Source organism: Marmota flaviventris, chromosome 1 (assembly GCF_047511675.1).
Source record: "Marmota flaviventris isolate mMarFla1 chromosome 1, mMarFla1.hap1, whole genome shotgun sequence".
Lineage (NCBI taxonomy): Eukaryota > Metazoa > Chordata > Mammalia > Rodentia > Sciuridae > Marmota > Marmota flaviventris.
This window is the reverse complement of record NC_092498.1, coordinates 37214590-37235808: the sequence shown is the minus strand read 5'-3', so window position 1 is coordinate 37235808 and position 21219 is coordinate 37214590. Positions and strand designations below refer to the sequence as shown.

The following is a 21219-nucleotide window of genomic DNA, read 5'->3' as shown; positions in this document are numbered from 1 at the left end:
GTTTTCAGGAATATACTAGTACACAAAAAGGTAGGTATCTATGCCATACAGGAATAAAAACTCACTTATTATCCACATCATGATTACTGTTCCACCAGTCCTTTGAATGTCCAGATTTACAACTCCAATACGGGCAGAAAGATTGATGCCCTAAATAAACACAACTACTGTCAACTGCCCAGGAAATATTAATATGCTGTAGGATCACAGACACTGATTAAATACAAGGATTCTAAGTTAAAGAAAGTTTGGCTTTGCATCATCCAAGTCGGGCACCTAGTCAATCACAAATTGATTTGATAATTCAATATTCCTCTTCCTTTTCTCACACCAGTGAAGTCCACCAATTCCCAAACAAGCCTTCATGCAATGGTTTATACACACTTCAAGACCTGCTCATTCTCACCTTTCAAATTTATCTGAGGTTAGCTTTAATTAAGAATTAGTCATCATTTTCTTATAAAACAATGGTAAAGTGGAGGGCTTATCAGTAACTCATAACTTACACTTTTCAGTGTTTCTCTGATTAATCATCAAAATGGCGATATTACCAAAAGTTCTCTATAGGTTTAATGCAATGCCAATCAAAATCCCAACGGCATTTCTTGTAGAAATGGATAAAGCAATCATGAAATTCATATGGAAAAATAAAAGACCCAGAATAGCAAAAGCAATTCTAAGCAGGAAGTGTGAATCAGGCGGTATAGCGATACCAGACTTAAAACTATATTACAGAGCAATAGTAACAAAAACAGCATGGTACTGGTACCAAAACAGGAGGGTGGACCAATGGTACAGAATAGAGGACACAGAGACTAATCCACAAAGCTACAACTATCTTATATTTGATAAAGGAGCTAAAAGCATGCAATGGAGGGAGGATAGCATCTTCAACAAATGGTGCTGGGAAAACTGGAAATCCATATGCAACAAAATGAAACTGAATCCCCTCCTCTCGCCATGCACAAAAGTTAACTCAAAGTGGATCAAGGAGCTAGATATCAAATCAGAGACTCTGCGTCTGATAGAAGAAAAAGTTGGCTCCGATCTACATATTGTAGGGTCGGGCTCCAAATTCCTTAATAGGACACCCATAGCACAAAAGTTGATAACAAAAATCAACAAATGGGACTTACTTAAACTGAAAAGTTTTCTCTCAGCAAGAGAAACAATAAAAGAGGTAAATAGGGAGCCTACATCATGGGAACAAATTTTTACTGCTCACACTTCAGATAGAGCCCTAATATCCAGAGTATACAAAGAACTCAAAAAATTAGACAATAAGAAAACAAATAACCCAATCAACAAATGGGCCAAGGACCTGAACAGACACTTCTCAGAGGAGGACATACAATCAATCAACAAGTACATGAAAAAATGCTCACCATCTCTAGCAGTCAGAGAAATGCAAATCAAAACCACCCTAAGATACCATCTCACTCCAGTAAGATTGGCAGCCATTATGAAGTCAAACAACAACAAGTGCTGGAGAGGATGTGGAGAAAAGGGTACTCCTGTACATTGCTGGTGGGACTGCAAACTGGTGCGGCCAATCTGGAAAGCAGTATGGAGATTCCTGGGAAAGCTGGGAATGGAACCACCATTTGACCCAGCTATTGCCCTTCTTGGACTTTTCCCTGAAGACCTTAAAAGAGCGTGCTACAGGGATACTGCTACATCAATGTTCATAGCAGCACAATTCACAATTGCTAGACTGTGGAACCAACCCAGATGCCCTTCAATAGATGAATGGATAAAAAAAATGTGGCATTTATACACCATGGAGTATTACGCAGCACTAAAAAATGACAAAATCATAGAATTTGCAGGGAAATGGATGGCACTAGAGCAGATTATGCTTAGTGAAGCTAGCCAATCCCTAAAAAACAAATACCAAATGTCTTCTTTGATATAATGAGAGCAACTAAGAACAGAGCAGGGAGGAAGAGCAGGAAGAAAAGATTAACATTAAACAGATACATGAGGTGGGATGGAAAGGGAGAGAAAAGGGAAATTGCATGGTAATGGAGGGAGACCCTCATTGTTATACAAAATTACATATAAGAGGTTGTGAGGGGAATGGGAAAATAAACAAGGAGAGATATGAATTACAGTGGATGGGGTAGAGAGAGAAGATGGGAGGGGAGGGAGGGGGGATGGTAGAGGATAGGAAAGGTAGCAGAATACAACAGTTACTAATAGGGCATTATGTAAAAATGTGGATGTGTAACCGATGTGATTCTGCAATCTGTATTTGGGGTAAAATTGGGAGTTCATAACCAACTTGAATCTAATGTATGAAATATGATATGTCAAGAGCTTTATAATGTTTTGAACAACCAATAAAAATAAATAAATAAATAAATAAAAAAGAACTAAAAAAAAAAAATTCCCTTACCTGCTTGTATCTTTTGCACTTTTCAACAGCCTACTACAAAGATTCTGTTAAACTTGACTTTATTGAAAGTTTCTGAACTTACCCATACCTAGGCAATAAAAGATTTGTGATTAAGCATTACAGCCTAAGATGTCAATCATATCCTTAATTTATTTGTCTTATTGAAAAAAAAATTACAAACTGATGCATCAGATGGTTGATTGGGCTAAGGCTCCCACTGAAGGCTGTATCTCACTTAAGGTGCTTTTAAAACTACTAATGCACAGGTTCTTCCCTTGAGATTCTGATTTTTGGTAGTGTAAAGTGAAATCCTCAACTGCCATTTCATCAAAGTTCCTAACTCCCATGTGGAATCTAATATGCAGGCAGTGGAGAACTATTGGTTTAGACTGAAGATTCATTTATCTACACAAAAACATAGGTAGTAAAAGGAACAAAGTCATTTATGAATAGCTTTGTCTCAAGAGCCTTCAGAAGCCTCTTTTGTTGTTTGCTTCTGTGATAATCTTAACCTGTACTGTGCTATCATTGTTGTTGTTGCCTTTAACATTCCACTTGTATTCTCAGGTTAAAAGACATTCTGTACTAAAATCAATAACAGCAGCTATCATTCATAAAATAGCCACTATTTGCAAAAGCATCATGCTGGGCTACTTTATAAACTTTATCTTATTTAATCCTTATAACCCTTGGACATAAGTATTATTATATTTGTTTCACAGATTAAGAATCTGAGACTTAATAAAGGTAAACTGTTTTGCTGTAGGTGAAACTGCAACAGCTTAGAAAGCAAATCCCTGTAGATCATCTTTTCCAGCTTCCTTCTACTTTCCAATTCTACCCCCAAATTCTCAAATAAAAACTGATTGTGTCTCATACTTACTTTTGCTGGAGTCAAGTCAACATGTTTCAAAGCATAGACTCTGTCCTTCTCTACTGTCTAATTTAAAGAATTGAATGCCAACAGAGTTGTCTGTATTTTGGTTTCAAAGGCATTTCAATAATGGGAGCAAACTTAGAATAACCTCAAAAATGCATATTAACTATTGTCGCTTCCTCCCAGAGGATGTGAAGCCAAAATGAGATGCAGAAGAGCAGTGGAAACAGAGAGATATTTGAAGCCATAAATATGCTTTGGGGTGGCGGTTTACAGGATTTACTTGCACATAAATCATCCCAGAAACAGAGTTAAATCTCATGCATTTCCATATAATTTTCAGTTACTAGTGAATATCAAGCCTGGACAAAAATACTTCTAAAAACAAGTGAAAGACCCAAAACAGAAGAGTCCTTTGCCATAAGCTAATACACAAAGTTGTTCAAAACTAAAAACCTCTTTCTAGACTGAATATTTCAGAATCCTAGCTTGAGTTAAAGGGAATGTGTGACCCATGAAATATCATGCAAATGAGAAGAATATGTTGCTTTTCTGAATAAAGTCCTTCCCACAAAAGTATAAAATCCCTTTTAGAGAGGTCGCATTATGGATTTATCCTATTCCTGTTTCACAAGAAATAACTTTTCATAAATCAGGATTGAATTCATGTTTATTTTGTTGGAGATCTCTTATGCAGCAGGTGTTATGGTTTGGATTTTAAATGTCTTCCAAAAGTCCTTATACTAAAGTCTTGGACATAAGTCTTTGGCACTATTGGGAGGTGGTGGAACCTTCTTGAAGCAGAGGTGGAGCCTAATGGAAGAAGGTAGGTCATTGAGGGCCTGCCCTTGAAGGGGATACTGGGACTCCAGCCCTTTCTTTCTTTGTTTCCGTGCTGCCATGTGGCCAAGAGTTTGCATTACTATGCACTCCCAGCCATGGTGTTCTGCCTTACCACAGACTCAAAAACAACATAGTTAACTGACTGCAGACTGAAACCTCTGAAATCCTAAGTCAAATAGATCTTTTCTCCTTTTAAGTTGTTAATCTCAGGTATTTTGTCACAGCAACTGGAAGCTGACAAAGCTAACACAGGAGTTTCTTTGTTTTTGTTTTTGTTTTTGTTTTTTATCTAATAGTGGAAAAAATGTATCAATAAACTCTTTATCTACAAATATCAAGGGAAAGAAAGTTTTCTAATATGTATAAGGGAAAGATATTCTTCTACTCATATCATATCACAGTTTTCTAGAAAAATTTGATGCCTTCTTAGCACCTTGTCTCCATGTCAGAAAAATGAACTGGATTTGGAATCAAGGAAAACATTTGGCATAAAACATAATCAAATCCTTTTTGCATGTTTACCAACTAACTCATCCATTCAGTAAGAGAACATATGCCTAAAACATTTATTATATTATTACCATGAAATGTTTCAGCTTTTCATTTTGTAATTGACTATATTGACTTGTATATACAGATTTTACATTGTGCTTAATAAGAAATAAATAAAGTCCCTAAAACAATAATGGAAAGTCAGACAGTGTAGGGGTGAGAAGACTCAACTTCTACTTCTGTATCTCTCTCTCTCTTTCTCTGTCATGAACTATTATGAGGCAGACTGTGAAATAAATGAAATAGTCAAGTAAGATTTGAAATATTCACAATTTATACTCAAATTTTAAACATTTTAAGGAAACCCTTTAACAGTTTATTAGCTTATTATTTCCCTAACTAATCTGGCCATGACATTGTTTGAATGTAAGCAGATATTCTGTAGAGTATAATTTGGAAGATGCAATAAATGAAGAAATATTGTAATATTGAAACTTTGGTTTAATTAGGAACAAAGTTAAGTTTTAGTTAAATTTGTTATTTAAAAATTCATCATTCCAGGAATATTACCAGGAAAAAAGAAGAGCATTTCACCATGATAAAGGTATAATTGTCAAGAAAGTATAATATCTTTACATGTGTATGAATCTAATTACAGATCATCAAGATGCATGAAGCAAAAAGTAGCAAAAATGAGTAAAGAAACAGAAAAACTAAATTAATAAATTTGGGTTTTAATATTCTTTTAATATTCTCAGTTATGGAATAAAGTATACACAAAATTTCTGATGTTATAGGACACCTCAACATAATCAAAGAAATTGAGACAATGTCAATTACAACATTATAAGTAGAAAGAGCAGAACATACACCATTTTTTAAGAACATATGCACAAACTTCAACTAAAATAGAGTATATGCTAGCCCACTAAATAAATAAATAAATCTAGAGATTTAACTCATGCATTCATTGACCATTATAAAAAAAAATAAATCAACACAAAAATCTGAAAAAAGTGTCCAAATATTTGAAAATCAAACAACACATTTCTCACGATACCATGGGCCAATAAATGACAAAAAAGTTTAGAAAATATAATAAAATTTAAAAAATTAAATCAAAATATATTAAAATGCATACCATATACATCAAGAAGTTGATCTCACATATATGTTCAATCAATTTTTAACAAAGCTGTCAAGATAATTTAATGGGAAAAAGTTCTGTCAACAAAGGTTGCTAGAAAAACTATATATTTATTTGGAAACATTACTTCAACTCTTATCTTACACAGCACACAAAATCTGACTTCAAATACATTATAGACCAAACAAAAAAGCTAGAACTTAATCTTCTGGAAGACAATAAGAAAAGATGTCTTACGACAACAACAACAAAAAATTAACCATTTTAAAAATGGTAAATTAGACTCTGTTCTTTTAAATATGCTATTAAAAAATAGAATGGCAAGGCAAGACTTGGAAAATTTATTTACAGTACATATATCTCAAAAAGGACTGATATCCAGAACATATACTAAAAAATTTCTATCATTTAATAATTTTTAAATGATCAAATATTTTGACAATGTTTCCCAAAAAGAAATTAAATAGCCAATAAGCATCTGAAAAGATCACTAGCATAATTGCTCAATAGAAAAACACAACTTTAAATCATAGTGAAATGCAGTTTTACATACCCACTCTAATGACTAAGATTAAAACTAATAATACTTCCTGTTGAGAAGGTTCATAGTGCAACTGACTCTCGTAAACTGGTAGTAGGAATGTAAAATGTATAAAACCACTTTATAAACCAGTTTATTTCTTAAAGGTAAGCGTACCCTCACTGTAAAATCCAAAATTCCAATCTTAGATATTCATCCAAAAGAAATGAAACACAGATCCGTCCATACAAAAGCTTGCTTACAAGTACTCAAAGCACCTTTATTCACATTAGCCAAAACCTGACAGCAACTTTACTGTGAAGATAAAAACAAATGTGGCATTTCTAGGCAATGGAACACTACTTGGCAATTAAAATATAACACCTAGGGATGCATAGAACACACAATGAATAAATAAAAGCATAATTCAGGACAAAAGAAGCCAGAAAAAGAATACATACTCTATGATTCCTTCCATAAGAAAGCCTAGACTAAGAAAAATTGATTATAGTGAATGAGGTCAGGTTGGTTGGGAATTGACTACAAGGAGGCATAATAGAAGATTTGAGGGTGATGGGGATGTTCTTTATGTTGATTATTATGGTCGCAGTTACGTGAACATTTACCAATTTATTGAATGGTATACTTAAAACTATTGTTAGCTTTTCATGACTGTAACAAAAATAACTGACAAAAACAACTTAGAACAGGGAGTTTATTTAAGGATCACAGTTCCAGAGGTCTTAGTCCATAGTCAGCTGATTCCATTGATCTGGGCCTGACATGAGGCAGAACATCATAGTGAAGGAGTGTGGTGGAAGAAAGCCAGTCTGCTCATAGTAGTCATGAAGCAGAGAGAGAGAGAGGGAGAAAGTGAGGTGCCAGGGACAAAAATCTAAGTCCCAAAAGCATACCTCCAGTGACCTACTTTTTCTAGCAACACCCTATCTGCATAGTTACCTCCCAGTTCAGCGTTTTTCCAATTATTTATTCATCAAATGGATTAATATAGTGATTAGTTCACAGATCTCATAATCCAATCATTTGACCTCTCACACATGAGCTTTTGGGGGAATTCTCATATTCAAGCCATAACAGCACTTTATCATATAAATTGTACCCCAATAAATATGATTTCAAAATCTATATTCCCAAAGATACTACTATATATTTAATATTGAGAGCATGTATGGTCAAATAAAAATTTCATAATTTGTGTTTGTCTTATATAAATCCCCCAGAAACATTTCTTGAAACAAAAGTTTGGATTAATATAGTCTATCCCGGATGGAAGTGATTATAATAGGTTTTAGCAGGGGAGGGAGGAGAATTAAAGAAATGAAGAAGTGAGAAAGAAAAGAGAAGAAATTCACAAATTATGTGCCATTGTGCAAGTTATGACCATAGGGTAAGGAGAACCAGTGTTCCACACACACATCAAAGTTGTCCACGGGAATTCATTGAAGAGATTATTGAATGCTGGAAGAGAGCATCCAGCAATTCACAGTTGATTGCTGACTCAGAAACTTTAGGCACACAGGTGTTAAAGACAACTTTGGATCCTATGTACTTTATTTTCACATTCATTTCAATACCAACACATCTTTTAAAACTATAAAGATGTAAGCCAAAGGAACTGACCACAAATTTGAAAATCAAATTTGCCATTTTATGCATTACAATATGCTGAAAAATATAAATAGCATCCAATTTTATCATGGACTTAAATACATATCAATGTAAAGAGATGAAAAAAACAATTTAGAAATTTAATTGTTCTTTCTTGCATTGGTCTTTATTTGGCATGGAACTAAGTCATGCCCATAAGCACTAATTAGCAGCAATATATTTAGGGATAAATGTAGTATTTAAAATACTTAACTATTAAAAGTATTCAACTATTATTCTGTAACAGAAGAACCCTAAATGTTATCCTGGAAGCTTAAGAGAATTAATATAAGTTTCCATATATGAAGTATGAAATGAAACAATTATACTTGCTGTTGTTTTGTGTTTTGCCCATGACAGAAACCAGCATCAGCTGATAGCTGTAACTAACTACTCAGCCACCATATAGCTTTAACATTTCTAAGTGAAGATCAATTCTACATATTTAATTGTCAAGCACAGTACTCTCGAATCAATTGTCCCACCACAGTGTATCTCTGTGAAACAAATGTATCAGCCAAGGCACAATGACTTACCCAATTATATGATCAATGTATTTTTTTCTAGTTACGTGAATTATTATAGCCTTTCCATTTTGTGATTTGATACTTCTTTGATAGTTTTCAAAGTTCTGATTGCACATTTCAGAGGAAACTGAATTCAAGTCTAATGTTAGTACTCAAATATTTTAAAAAAGGGTTTGCAAATTAACAAATAATTCCTATGACAACACACAACTTTAAAGTAATCCTTAAACACATTTCCAGGTATTTTTAGGATGAGGCAATAATAATAAAATTATTATTTTATTTGTTCAACTTTTACTTCTTTATTAAATTATAACTTTCTAACAACATCAAAGATATATATTAAAATTGCAAATGGCCAAGTGTAAAACAGATACACTTTTAAAGTCATCCTCCATAAACATTTTTAAGTTTATTATTTGGTCCCACCCATTATCTCATAATTCCTAAACTACCTAATCTTGTTTTTCTCAAAATGTTTTCCTTTAAAAAATACTTTTAGGAATATGACTGAATTTAGGATCTATTTTCCAAGAAAAAGCAACAGATGTACACTTTGGGGAATTTCTTGACCTCTATAAAAGCTAGCTTTAAAACCCATGTCCTGATAAAAGATTATACATAGGTTTGGTTAGACATGAATTAGATATAATGAGCTAAAATCAAGCATAAAAAATTATATGCTTCATTTTTCTATTTACTTATTTCTTCTGATTTACATAGGAGCGATTTTCCTCTCAAATTTTCAACACTGGATTGTTAGAAAAAGAGTGCTATACAAAATCAAAAGTTTATTTAGTTTTTAAAAAAGACACCTCAAGAAAATACCTATGCAAATTACATAATACTTGTGAAAGCAATAATGTGACTGTCAGAATGAACCAAAGATGATATTTAGACATTTCAAATTATAAATAAATCCCTTTATCATCCATTGGTTCCAAAGAGATGGGCCAAGGTTTAATAATAATACTATTGTTAATACCAATATTAATAGTAATAAGAAACTGCATGCACATCTGTAACTGTCAGTCAAGTTCAAAGTAGGATTTAAAATATTTATTTTAATAAAGCATCTAATTTTTATATGTAACCTGAATATAAAAATTAAACAAGTCACTGAAACTCTGTTTCTTTCATATTTCACAACCAGTCCACCATTGAATCCTGGCTTCCACTTTCATAATACATTCATAATCTAATGCATTCTCACTGTCAACACTGCTACATACGAGTGGTCTACATAAGAGTCAACATTATGTTTTATCTGCATTATTACAATAACTTCATACTTGACCTCCTGCACCCATGCTTACCTTTTACAATCCATTCTCCTCAGTACAGAGTGGTCCTTTAAAAACATAAGTCACATCAGATCTACTCAAATTCCCCCAAGAAGTCTTTTTTCATTCATAGGTAAAGTCAAAATTTTGTGCTTTCTAAGTTTTCTTCCAGTGCGCACTCTGTTCCAGCCTCCAAGCCAGCTCCTGCCTCAGGCATTTACAATTGCTGTGTCCTATCCTTGGGATGCTCATTCTCTACATACCCACAGGACTAGCTCCCTGGCTTTCTTTGAATGTCACCAAAGGACAGTCACCTTTATAATATTAACCAATATTAAAAATATATGAATGAATAAATTTTGAGTTTATATTCAAAGCACTTATTACCACCAGACTATAACACATTGATTTAGTGATTGCCGTCTTCTCCCACTAGATTGCAAGTGAAATTGAAGTCAGCACTTTGTCTTGATTGTTCCCTGTTAGGGCTTATAGTGGTACATGACACATGGTAAGCATTCAGTCAATATATGAAATGAATATGTGGAATACTCAGGTAGAAACTTACATAGAGGCTCAGTATCATCATCCATCTCGGCCTCCTTCATATTCTATTCCAGAAATCCCAGGAGGCACCTCTATGGAAATTTAAAGACATTTGGAACACATTTACAAACCATGCCTCTAATATAGAAACATAATATATCAAATACATAAGTAGGGTCTTTGGGGGAGAGTGGAGAAAGTATAGTTTTGATGTAGTGAAAAGAGTGTTAGACTTGTAAGTTAGGTTGATTCCTTCTCCCACTGTACTCTCTTTCCCTCAGTAAGAGTCCACAAGATTTCCTTAAATATCTGTTCCTTTCGGTAAGTTGATATTTGGATATAAGTTCTTCAGTTATCCACAATCTGTAAAAATGTGATGGAACAAAAGGGGGGATGATTCAAAGTATGAACTGAAAACATTGTTTACTTTCTATCCGCCTCTTTCCTGTGTCTGGAATGGTTCCTTCAATGCAAAACCATTCTCATGATGATTATTTAAGCCAATATTAAAGTAAAGACTTATATTAGATGAAAAGCACCGTAAGTATCACAAAATCCTCTACAGTCTAAGTTATTTGTCCTTCAATGTAGGCATCTCTGTATTAAAATCACTCTCTTTCACAGTATGCTAACACTGTAAGTTGGGCAAATTGTATATCAACAAATTCCACAGAATGAGTGAAATATCTGTCAGATGTTAATTTCAAGTCATATAATCAGTTGTATGAAAAAAATGTAACTTTTGTGTTCTATAAATTTTTATCAGAAGCCCAAATTCTATCATATTGAAAATCTTACTATCTCAGCCAGTTGATATCAATTTCAGTCTATTTAAGGGTTCTCTCAATCTGTTCCCAAGGACACATAAAACTTTCACAGGGTATATATAATTCCCTGGTGTTGGCAGGAATGGTGGCTGTTTCCCATTCACCATCCACCCATGTTGGCCTTCCCAGGGACTCAAATTCCATCCGGTCTTCAATAGTCAGGGCCAGCAGATTGCTCCCACAAGCTTCTGTCCCAACTTCAAGCCCTTGTGAGTACACAGTGTCAAGTTAGACCACTCCTTAATGCAAAAAACGAAAACACACACCTACTTACCCATACACACACACACACACATACACACACACACGAAAAACCTTCCTGCTGCTGTCATAGGACTTACACCCCAGTCCTCATGTCCTTGATACCCCATAAAGCCACCTCAACTCTGTTCCAAGGCTTAGTGCTGTCCCAGATTTTATTTAAGAGGACCTTCTGCTATCAGATCCTTAAACTCTAAAAGTAAAAATTCTTTCTCAAGGACACAGCACCATTTACCATTCTACCTCCACTAGTGAATTCCTTTACTTAAATAAGAAGCACCTATTCTAAGGAGAGGAATGAAGAGTGACAACTCTAACAGACATGATGCAGGATTTGTGCCCATGAGCTTCAAGGACTCTGTTTAAGTATACACAACTCAGGTTACAAACAGAAAAACATTTTTGGTCAAAACCTCTGGTTTTGGTCAAATTTTCAAAAATCAATTCACCGAGTATTTCCTTCTTTATTTGTTGGCTCTAGTACAGCATAGACCTGAATGTGGAAAGCCGTAGTTGTGTAGAAGCCCACATCCCCAAAGAAGTAAAAGTGTACATATGAAATGTGGGGGCAGTAAATATATCAAGTCTCACTAAAAATGACCTATTGAGTAATAAATACCTGAAAAATACCTGACCCCTCTCCCAAAATAGCGCTGTAAACTAATAAAATGAAGAACAGCATTTTAAACTCAATTAATCTCCCAGTGTTTTATAATGTATATGGAGTGAAATATTATAAGTATTTTTGACTGGAACACAAATGTTATTTTAATGATCACATTCTTTTCCCCCTAACATTTGGAGAAAGAATGGAAAGGTGGAGATTGGCTCAGGTGATAATGAAGAGAGAGTTCATAGACTGTTTATATTCTGGGAGAATACAAGCATGATTCTAATTAAAACAAGAGAATATAACTCACCTTCTCACTGTTTCTCTCAAATGTTGACTTTGTATATGAGCAAAACATGAGCAAATAAGTGGAAATAATTAAATGAGTCTAAGCATCTCTGTCATAATCAGAGAACAGGGTACAAGAAAGAAAAGCATCCAGCATATTCCAGTTCCTGTTTTTATGTACAGATCTGGGTTTCTGGCAAAACTGAGAAAGTAAAGCAAGAAAATGGATAGAATTTTCTGATGTGTTTGTTTTAAGAATAAGATGTTACAAGCAAGAAAAATAAAACATATCAGAAGATTGAGCTGTCCTTTCAAATTTCCCCATCCACTTAAGCTTTATGCAGAAATACCCTCCTGCAATTGTGTTTTTCATCTGTGAGAATGCACAATTCAGAGCCTATCACAGGAAAACAGAAAGACACATTACAAAATGACATAAAAAGAATTGAATGGAACCCATATAAAAATTACTTGAATCACTTTTGAGGACACTGAAATCATGTTGCTGAAAGTTTTTAAAACATGTAGCAGTATTTCCTTGAAACAAGATTCCCATGCAGGAACCTGGGGTAATTCAGAATTACATTACAGCTCTATTCATCCCTGACCTACAACTTTCAGATTTATTAAGCTTGAAAACACCTTTGACCCTAAATCAAAAATGATTTTACAAAACGTGGTTGAGGGAACAAAACTGACTGCCATAGTACTAGATTGGCCTGAGAAATCAGAGCTGGTTTCTGTGGGACCAGGGCGAGATTTAATCATGGGGTTCTGAGGGGTCCTAAGCAAATATAAGAAATGGAAAATAGTTAAAAATAAATGAACTATATGAATTACCAATTTCTCTTCCATATGATAGTATGCTTATGTTTATATTAAATGGTCTATTGTATGTAGACTCCTTTCAGTGCAATTTGAAGAATTTTTAAAAATAGAGTAAGAGGAATAAAAGTTTTAAAAGTCAATCTCTGGGATAGAGATGGAATTTGACTCTAATCTATCACTTAAGATAGATAACCCACTTTAGTAGGTTATTTCATGCTTCTAAGCATCTGACTCCTCTTTCAAAAAGAGCACAAAAGCAGTACCTCATGGAGTTGGGAGGCTTGAGTGAGGGATCACATGGAAACTGCTTAATACAGAAAATGGCTTACCTATTAGTATTCTGTAAACACCTGCTGTGTCATGAACTTGCACCTCTTTCTCTTTTGTGAATAATGAGAGAATATCAATTGCTTACCTCTTTTAAAATGTCCCTGCAATATTTTGACCTGCTTATTAAGTGTCACTTAGCAATGCTTTCTACTGAGAACTTCTAGAACAATGCAAAAAAATATTAATTTTGATAGTAAAACTGGATTTCAGAAAAGCCACAGGTAAATGTTGGCAGTAACAGCAACAATGACAGTTATTTTATTTTTAAAAAATACTTATTTGGCAATGGCTGCATCCTAACAACTGTCATGCATTATTTCTTTATCACAACCACTCCCAGAGGAATCTGATGGTCAGAGTCATAATATTCTAGTTGCCCCTTTGAAGCCCTGGCACAGGATCAGGGAATAAGAAGTCAGCTCCTGCTAGTTGAGGATGTGAATTGATGTGTATGTCTCATTCACAGATTGGAAATTGGAAACAGCACCTGAACTCCAATGGCAAGAGCACTACAGCCACGGACACCAATGGAAAGTCTGTAAACCTTCACATTTAAATTGTGAAGGTATCACACCTGGGAGCTTTGGAGCCAAATGACAATCCTTCCATAACATAAAGTGCATTTCTACAAACGCAAAACTATAAATGTTTAAGTTCCTTGGTCAAACCTGGGACAGACGGCTTTGCACTTCCAGTTTCATTTTTGTCTGTTTTCCTAGAACTTGCTCACTGAGCAAATCAAAACTAAAACTCTTTCATTGTAAGATTTCTATTCTTTCTAACCTTGTGAAATAAAAGTAATTGTAGATTTGTTACTTAAAAGTATTTCTATTCTGTATATAAAACTCAGTGATACACCACAATTTTTAATTATTCCCTCATGTCTTCAACCCTTGCAATCATTCTTTGTTACATACCTGAGAAAAGCGTGACCTAGAGATCAGTTTTTCAGTATTTGAGTCAGGTCATAAATGTAATCAATTTGTGTCACCTACAAACTAAGGTAATCATTTTTATGCAAAGATGCAATTTTTTTTAAATTTTTGAATGCATTTACTGATTTGTATTTTTTAAAATAAAAATATAAATAATAAATATAAAATAAAAATTAATAGATTGATAGTTAAACAAATAAACATCTGAAAGTGGTACATTAACCAAATCTTTCAAAGGTTTACAAATACAGCCATTTGTATTTCCGTCAGGTTAAAACTTGGCATTCAGAGTTGATGGTGGAGATGCAAATTGCTTTTCCAAACAGCTGTTTATATTGGTGAAGCTGCATCTTACATGTAAAGCAGTGTGTGTGTGGAGGGGGGTTAAAAAAAACATTTTCTCAGTCTTCTCATGATTTTTTTAATCTATTCTGTGCAAAAATATTGCTTACTATTTATTGCTGAAATGAAGGAACCTAAGGATTCTCAGTCTGAAGTTTTAAATTTAGCAAGTATTTCAACTACTTGCAAAATAATCACTTCGAGAACTTTATATGTACTAAAAACAATTGAGCCCCTTCCACTTAAGCACGGAAATTCTCCCAAGAGCCATGGAGCCAAAAAGGCTCAATAGAAACCATATCATGACAATTGTTTTTTATCATATATAAATAAACTAAAAGCATACCATTTTCCTTCTATTGGTCAAGAAGCTGCAATAATCATTTATTCCTAATAATTTTGATTTTACTAAAATATTTCAAAGGTGATTGACAAACCTGTGTTTGCATCAGATGCTATCTATTTCATTTAGGTTTCCCCCCACCCTATATCTTAGCAAAGATGTGGAATAATTTTTAAGATTCTAGAGAAGATTGTTTCCTTAGTGATGCTTAAAATTTATTTTTCCCAAACAACCAGTGCATTTTTAAACATAGTTAAAACTTATTCAGTTGTTGAATCAACAAGTTGGTCAAATAAAGTTTTTAAATGGAAATTTTGAATCTTCATGTTGATGATCTTCCTTCATCCCCTGCCTGTCTAAAACCAGAATAATATATTGAATATAAATACATTTTCTCCTGTATTGAAGTTCTGTATGATCATGATTACTCCGAGTTACAGAGGGAGCGCATAAATGATGTAGAAGTTTGGAAAAAGTGTATCAGATCCAGAAAAAGTCCTGACATTTTGGATTTTTAAAAATTTATATCCTTGTTGGATGTTTGCTACATGTTTCATTTTGTTTTTCTTCTAAAGAAAAACAATTCAAGTCATTGTTCTATACATTTGTTAAAAACTTGAAAGCATTATTTCACTGGGAGGTTAGAAAGCAGAGGAGGGGGGCAACTGAAGCGTATTTCATCTCATGTTGAATTCTAGGTTACAAAAGGATGGATCAGTTCACATAATGAAAGTCATAGGCTATGCATTAAAGATTTTAAAGAAAAAAAAATGATTTTCCCTTTCTCACTCTCTTATTTGCTACAAGACAAATGACTCCTAAGTGATCATGTTGATAAATAAACTCCAAAAATAATAAGATTTATCTGTGGCAAGTATGTCCTGCAGCTAGAACCCATGAAGTTTTTATTGCCTGTTCTGCCACAATCTGTTCTAATGTTAGCCTCCAAATTCCATGACAAGTTCATGTATAAATGGATATAAATGGTTGTCCAGATATACTGGAGGACTTTTATTAGAGATGGACATTTAACAGAATGACGAATGTTTCATCTGCAGATGGAAACTCATTAGTCAAACCAGTTATTGAGTTCTTACTTTAGAATTCTGTGGTTTTTTCCTCTGTAATATTTATATTGTTTTCTATGTGAAAATAGACTTCTCTCTAACATATATGAGATAAGAATAGATCAGTGCTCTTAATTGGGCTTCTTTGGTTAACCGTTGAGATTTCACATCTCAATCCCAAATTCATGGCTTTAAAACTGGTGTTTTACGTTACCTCTTTATTTTGCTGGAGTAATGTATAGTGGTTAGCAGTTAGGTTTTTTTCTCCTCTTTTTTTTTAAAGAAAGCTTAATGTCCAAAAACAATACTACATAGACAATTTAATCTTATCTTCTATACATAAACTGAACATTGAAGCCCTCTACTGCTCCCACAATTTTTTTTTAGTTGTATTGAATCAGAGAACCTCAGTCACCATCTTCAGATATTTTGACTTTCTGTAAACACACACACACACACACACACACACACACACACACCTTCAATCCTCCCGCTTAATAAAGACTCTGTACAAGAAAAAAAAAAATCAACTACTTATAGTTAAATTCAGGAAACCTTAATTATCTCCTATGTTCATTGACTTTTTTTTTTAATTCTTGAATAACTAACAAGACAGTAAAACCCAAAATGTGTGCAATGCTATATACCACAATTATTTCCCAGGTTTGATTGAAATAAGTAATTTGGGCAACTAACACCAATTTAGATAATTCTATACAAATTTAAAGACATGAGATGCAAAGCCATGACTGTATTCCAGCATGTTCTTCTTGTCAGAAACATTTAAATCACCATCTTACACAGTACATATTGAAACTCAAATTTAAGTGTTTTATTTTTATGTACATTTTGTTTTGTCCAGAAATAAAATATCTAAATACAGACAGTGTAATGTTGTATATGTATAGCTTTCAACAATACTTGAGCTGAATAAATGCTTTGTACATTGTTTGTCTTTTTAATGGAGTTCACAGCTACATTGATAAAATGGATTCCTCATATCCTTTTTTTTTCTTTTTTAACCAATAACAAGCAGAGAGACAAGTACAATTTAATATTAATAAGCAGCTCAAATAACACTTGGTTAAACTATGTACAATACAAACCATTCATACAAATGAAGACTAGGATATTGAATTTGTTACAATATGTGTAGTAAAGATAAGACAGACACTTATAACTTACATGGTGTCTGCCAGGCATTTCCCTTCTTATATAATGATCAGAACTGTTTTAAGCAGCCTTAGCTGGTCTCAACTTCGCAAATGTCCAATGATTGGCGATGAAAGCTGTAATCCCAACATCTGCCCACATGTAAATTCCTAATGTTTGCTCATCTTTACTGAAAACAGGCTCCTTCCATAGGAAAAAAAAAAAAAAAAAGAGCCATCTTATATCACCTTGAATGTGCCTACCATATGCTGGAAAAAAGTTACTACACTTTGTTGTGTTCATAAAATAAAGAATACTGAGCTCTAAAGACACATTTTTCCATTTTAACAAGCATATACTCCTACAGTAGTATTTACCAGTACAGCTACTCCAAGCAGTAGGAATGCATGAGTGGGGATTATTGATTAGCATGGACTCGAGACTTTAAAAAGAGATTTCTGTAACGGTGAATGTTAGAAACATTTTCTGTCTAGTTGATCCTTTCGTTTGATGATAGTTTATCCTGAACCATTATGAGTCAGACAATGAAAGCCCTCTCAACCGATGACAGATGCAAGCTGAGATGTGCATGAGTGTGTGTTTGTGTACCTCTACATGTGAGGGTATGCCCTCAAGTATGACTTTAAAATCTGTGATGATTTACAACTATACTGAGAGATGAAGCTGACTGGGCAGAAATTACATCAGATTGTTTTCCACTAGCGTATTTGCAGCCAGTTGACAAGAGCAGCAGTGTAGACACATTCCAGGCAACAGATGTGACCTTCTTCTTTGAGGTAACAGCCCTGTCACATGACCTTTAATTCCTCAGGCTTCAGTCTCACCCTCTTGTTCATCCTCATCCAGAGGGAAAGTAAGGTGTGTCACTGTGGTAGTTGTAGTCAGGGCACACTTTCTGTACTAGTTTATAATCTGTACTATAAAAGGATATGTAAATACAGATCACCTTGAAGGGCTTGGAGCAGAGCCAGGACACATGACTTTGGGTCTGCTCCTGGTAACAGGTTTTAGAAGGGTCATAGTTGCAGAGTGTGTTCTTGGTAGCCTTGTCAACCTTTTCATATTCGATTCGACAGTTAAAGGACTTGGAATCTTTGGCATCAATCACGGTTTGTTGTGCCAAATCGAACTCCACAATTTTTGTAGGGGGCACCAGACTGACAGATACATTCCCTTGACCAGTGGAATTATGCCTGAAATAAACACTAAATGTCCCGTTTCCATGATCCACAATTTTCCCAGTAATCAATAGGTTCAGCTTCACTGTTTTGATGTTGGAATGAAAATCACCCCATCCAAACATTTTCTTAAACTTGCCCGTCTTAACAATGGGCCTTCTCTTGGCCCTGGGCCGAGGCTCTTGGAGGTCTGTGGAGTTCCTCAGCCAGTCCCAAAGGTCTTGTTCAGAATAAGGTTCTGGGGTGTCATATCGCAGGTCCAAATCTGTATCATTTTCTTTGCCACGAAAAGTCTGTGACAGGAGTCGGCTGATAGATAAGTCTTTGCTGCTTTCTGTCCATATGTGCTTCAGTGTGGATTTGCTGCTTCCCGACTTCAGAAGTTCTGACTTTCCACCGTTCGTTAAGTTGGCACATGTGACCTAAGAACAGAACAGAAAATTGGCATTTATATCTCTGCATCTGAGATCACCTAACACACAGATCCAAGTCCTTTCTCAAAGCTTCGGAATTAAATGACACTTTTCTTTTTTAAAAGAGTCTTCAGTATCTGGCCAATATTTATTAAGATGTAACAAAGTGCCATTTCTATTTTTAATATAATAGTAGAAGAGGAAAGGTGTGGGTGGATAAAATCCACTAAACATGACCTAGTAATCTGTATAAAAACATTGACTAGTGGAGGAAAAGATCATCTAGCATGAGAAAACCAAATTAAATTCAAACACACATCAAACTAAAGTAATTATTTCCAAACATCAAAATCCTAACACTTTAAAAATAAGTTTTATAAATCATTATGTTCAGTTTAGATTGTGAGAGTTATATTAAAACATTGTTCTCCTAAAACCCCAGTCTTCACTCTTTCAGAAGAATTGATTACCCAACTAAACCAGAGATTCAGAGGAAACAGTGTCCCAATGGCTTCACTGGCCTAAAGTTGAAGCAGAGACTTGTAATCCTGACATAGAGGACTTAGGACAGAAATGAACACAGCCAAGGACCCAAAGGAGCCAAAACAGCCAATACAAGCAAACCATTTAAAATGCAGACTGACTGGTCTAGGTTAGGGATGCTGAAGGGAGTCTCCAGGTACCCATTAAAAAGACAAGTTTCACTATCAACTTCCATTTCCAGGCGCCTAAGAAACCTCTGCAGCCTATCTCAGACATGATCCTTATTACCACTCCGCAGCCTCATTGGACTCTCTAGTATCCTTATAAACTGTTATCAAAGTAAAAGGTCATTCCTGAAGAGCATTTAAAAGTCAGACCCATTAGGAACTAGAGCTGCACTGTAGCTGCACTGTAGCCCTCTATAGACTTAGCCATGCAGGTGTCTAGACTGGAAATGTCCTTTTATCAGCTATCAGAGTTGGAAGGAATCTATCCTAATCCCAGGGGAAGTAAGACCATGGACTGCAGGGCCAGACTTCCTAGGATTCTTAGATCTGAACTTACAAATTGTGCACCCGTATGATAAGTTCTTTAAACTCCCTTTGCCTCCGTAAATTGTCTCTGTGAAGTGAAGGTAATAATGGTGTTGTTATGGTTTGGATGTGAGATGTCACTCAAAAGGCCATGTGTGAGACAATGCAAGAAGATTTAGAGGACAGATGATTGAGTTATGAGAGCCTTAAACCAATTAGTGAGTTAATCCCCTGATAGGATTAACTGAGTGGTAACTAAAGGCAGGTAGGATTGTGGCTGGATGAGGTGGGTACTGAGGGGCATGCCTTTGGGGTATATATTTTGTGAAGTTTCTCTCTTCTTCCTGATTATCATGTGAGCCACTTCCCTCTGCCACTCTCTTGTGCCATAACATCCGGCCTCACCTCAAGCCCTGAGGAATGGAGCTGGCTGTCTCTGGACTTAGACCTCTGAAACTGTGAACCTTCAAATAACTTTTCCTCCTCTAAAATTTTTCTGGTTTGTCTTTTAGTCACAGCACTGAAAAAGATGACTAAAACAGGTGTCTCCCTCATAGGGTTGCCATGAGTTTGAAGGAGCAAAGACATGTAACACATTAAAATAGTGGTTATCACATGGGAAGGCCACAATAAACTTAACTATTACTATGAATCCCAAAGTGATGTTCAAAGACACTTAGAGAAAGACCACCAAATAGTACTTATGGAGATTTGACCTAAGAGTAGCTTTACCTGAGATTGTGAAGCCAAATGCTGCAACTTGGATGAAATGGGACATAAATGCAAAGGGTCTTAATAATCTAAAAGTCTCTTAGATCTTATCATCCTGCTTATTTACAAATGCCTTTAGATCAATGAGCTTTCACCGCATGCTAGTTTCTTCCTTGACTAGTTAATTCTGAGACAATGTGATACAGGACTATTGCCATCCAAAAAAGAATACCAGCCAAAGCTAGTCTATTCCCAATAATGCTGAGTTTAAGAAATCCTTCAAATTTATCCCAAGGCAAAATAATTTCATCTAAGATTAAATGAAGTTTTTATCATGAGTTTCTGTGCTATGTCTGCACACTAAAAACCCAAGATTGAAACATTGGATAGGCTAACACAAACCTCTCTCAAATACCTTGCTAGCCTTCCTGGTGTATCTGCTGTGTGATCCCCAAATCAACAGCAAGGCCTTCATGGAAGATAACAAGGCCATTGTGTGCAGAAGTTACCAAAAAAGAGACAAGCATAGACCAGTGGAGAATCACACCCTAATGATGGAATTGGGCTAAGAAAGAATGGAAAAATTAAGGTGGAGA

General features: G+C 34.9%; 1 protein-coding gene across 1 annotated transcript; it reads right to left on the bottom strand.

Annotated features, from left to right (window-relative positions):
• Nucleotides 1–18143: 18143 nt before the first annotated feature.
• Nxph1 (neurexophilin 1) lies at nucleotides 18144–20467 on the bottom strand. The gene is made up of 2 exons (XM_071616707.1): nucleotides 20318–20467; nucleotides 18144–18905 (listed from the first exon to the last, which is right to left on the bottom strand). The coding sequence occupies exons 1-2, from the start codon at nucleotides 20465–20467 to the stop codon at nucleotides 18144–18146; spliced, it is 912 nt and encodes a 303-aa protein (XP_071472808.1).
• Nucleotides 20468–21219: the final 752 nt, after the last annotated feature.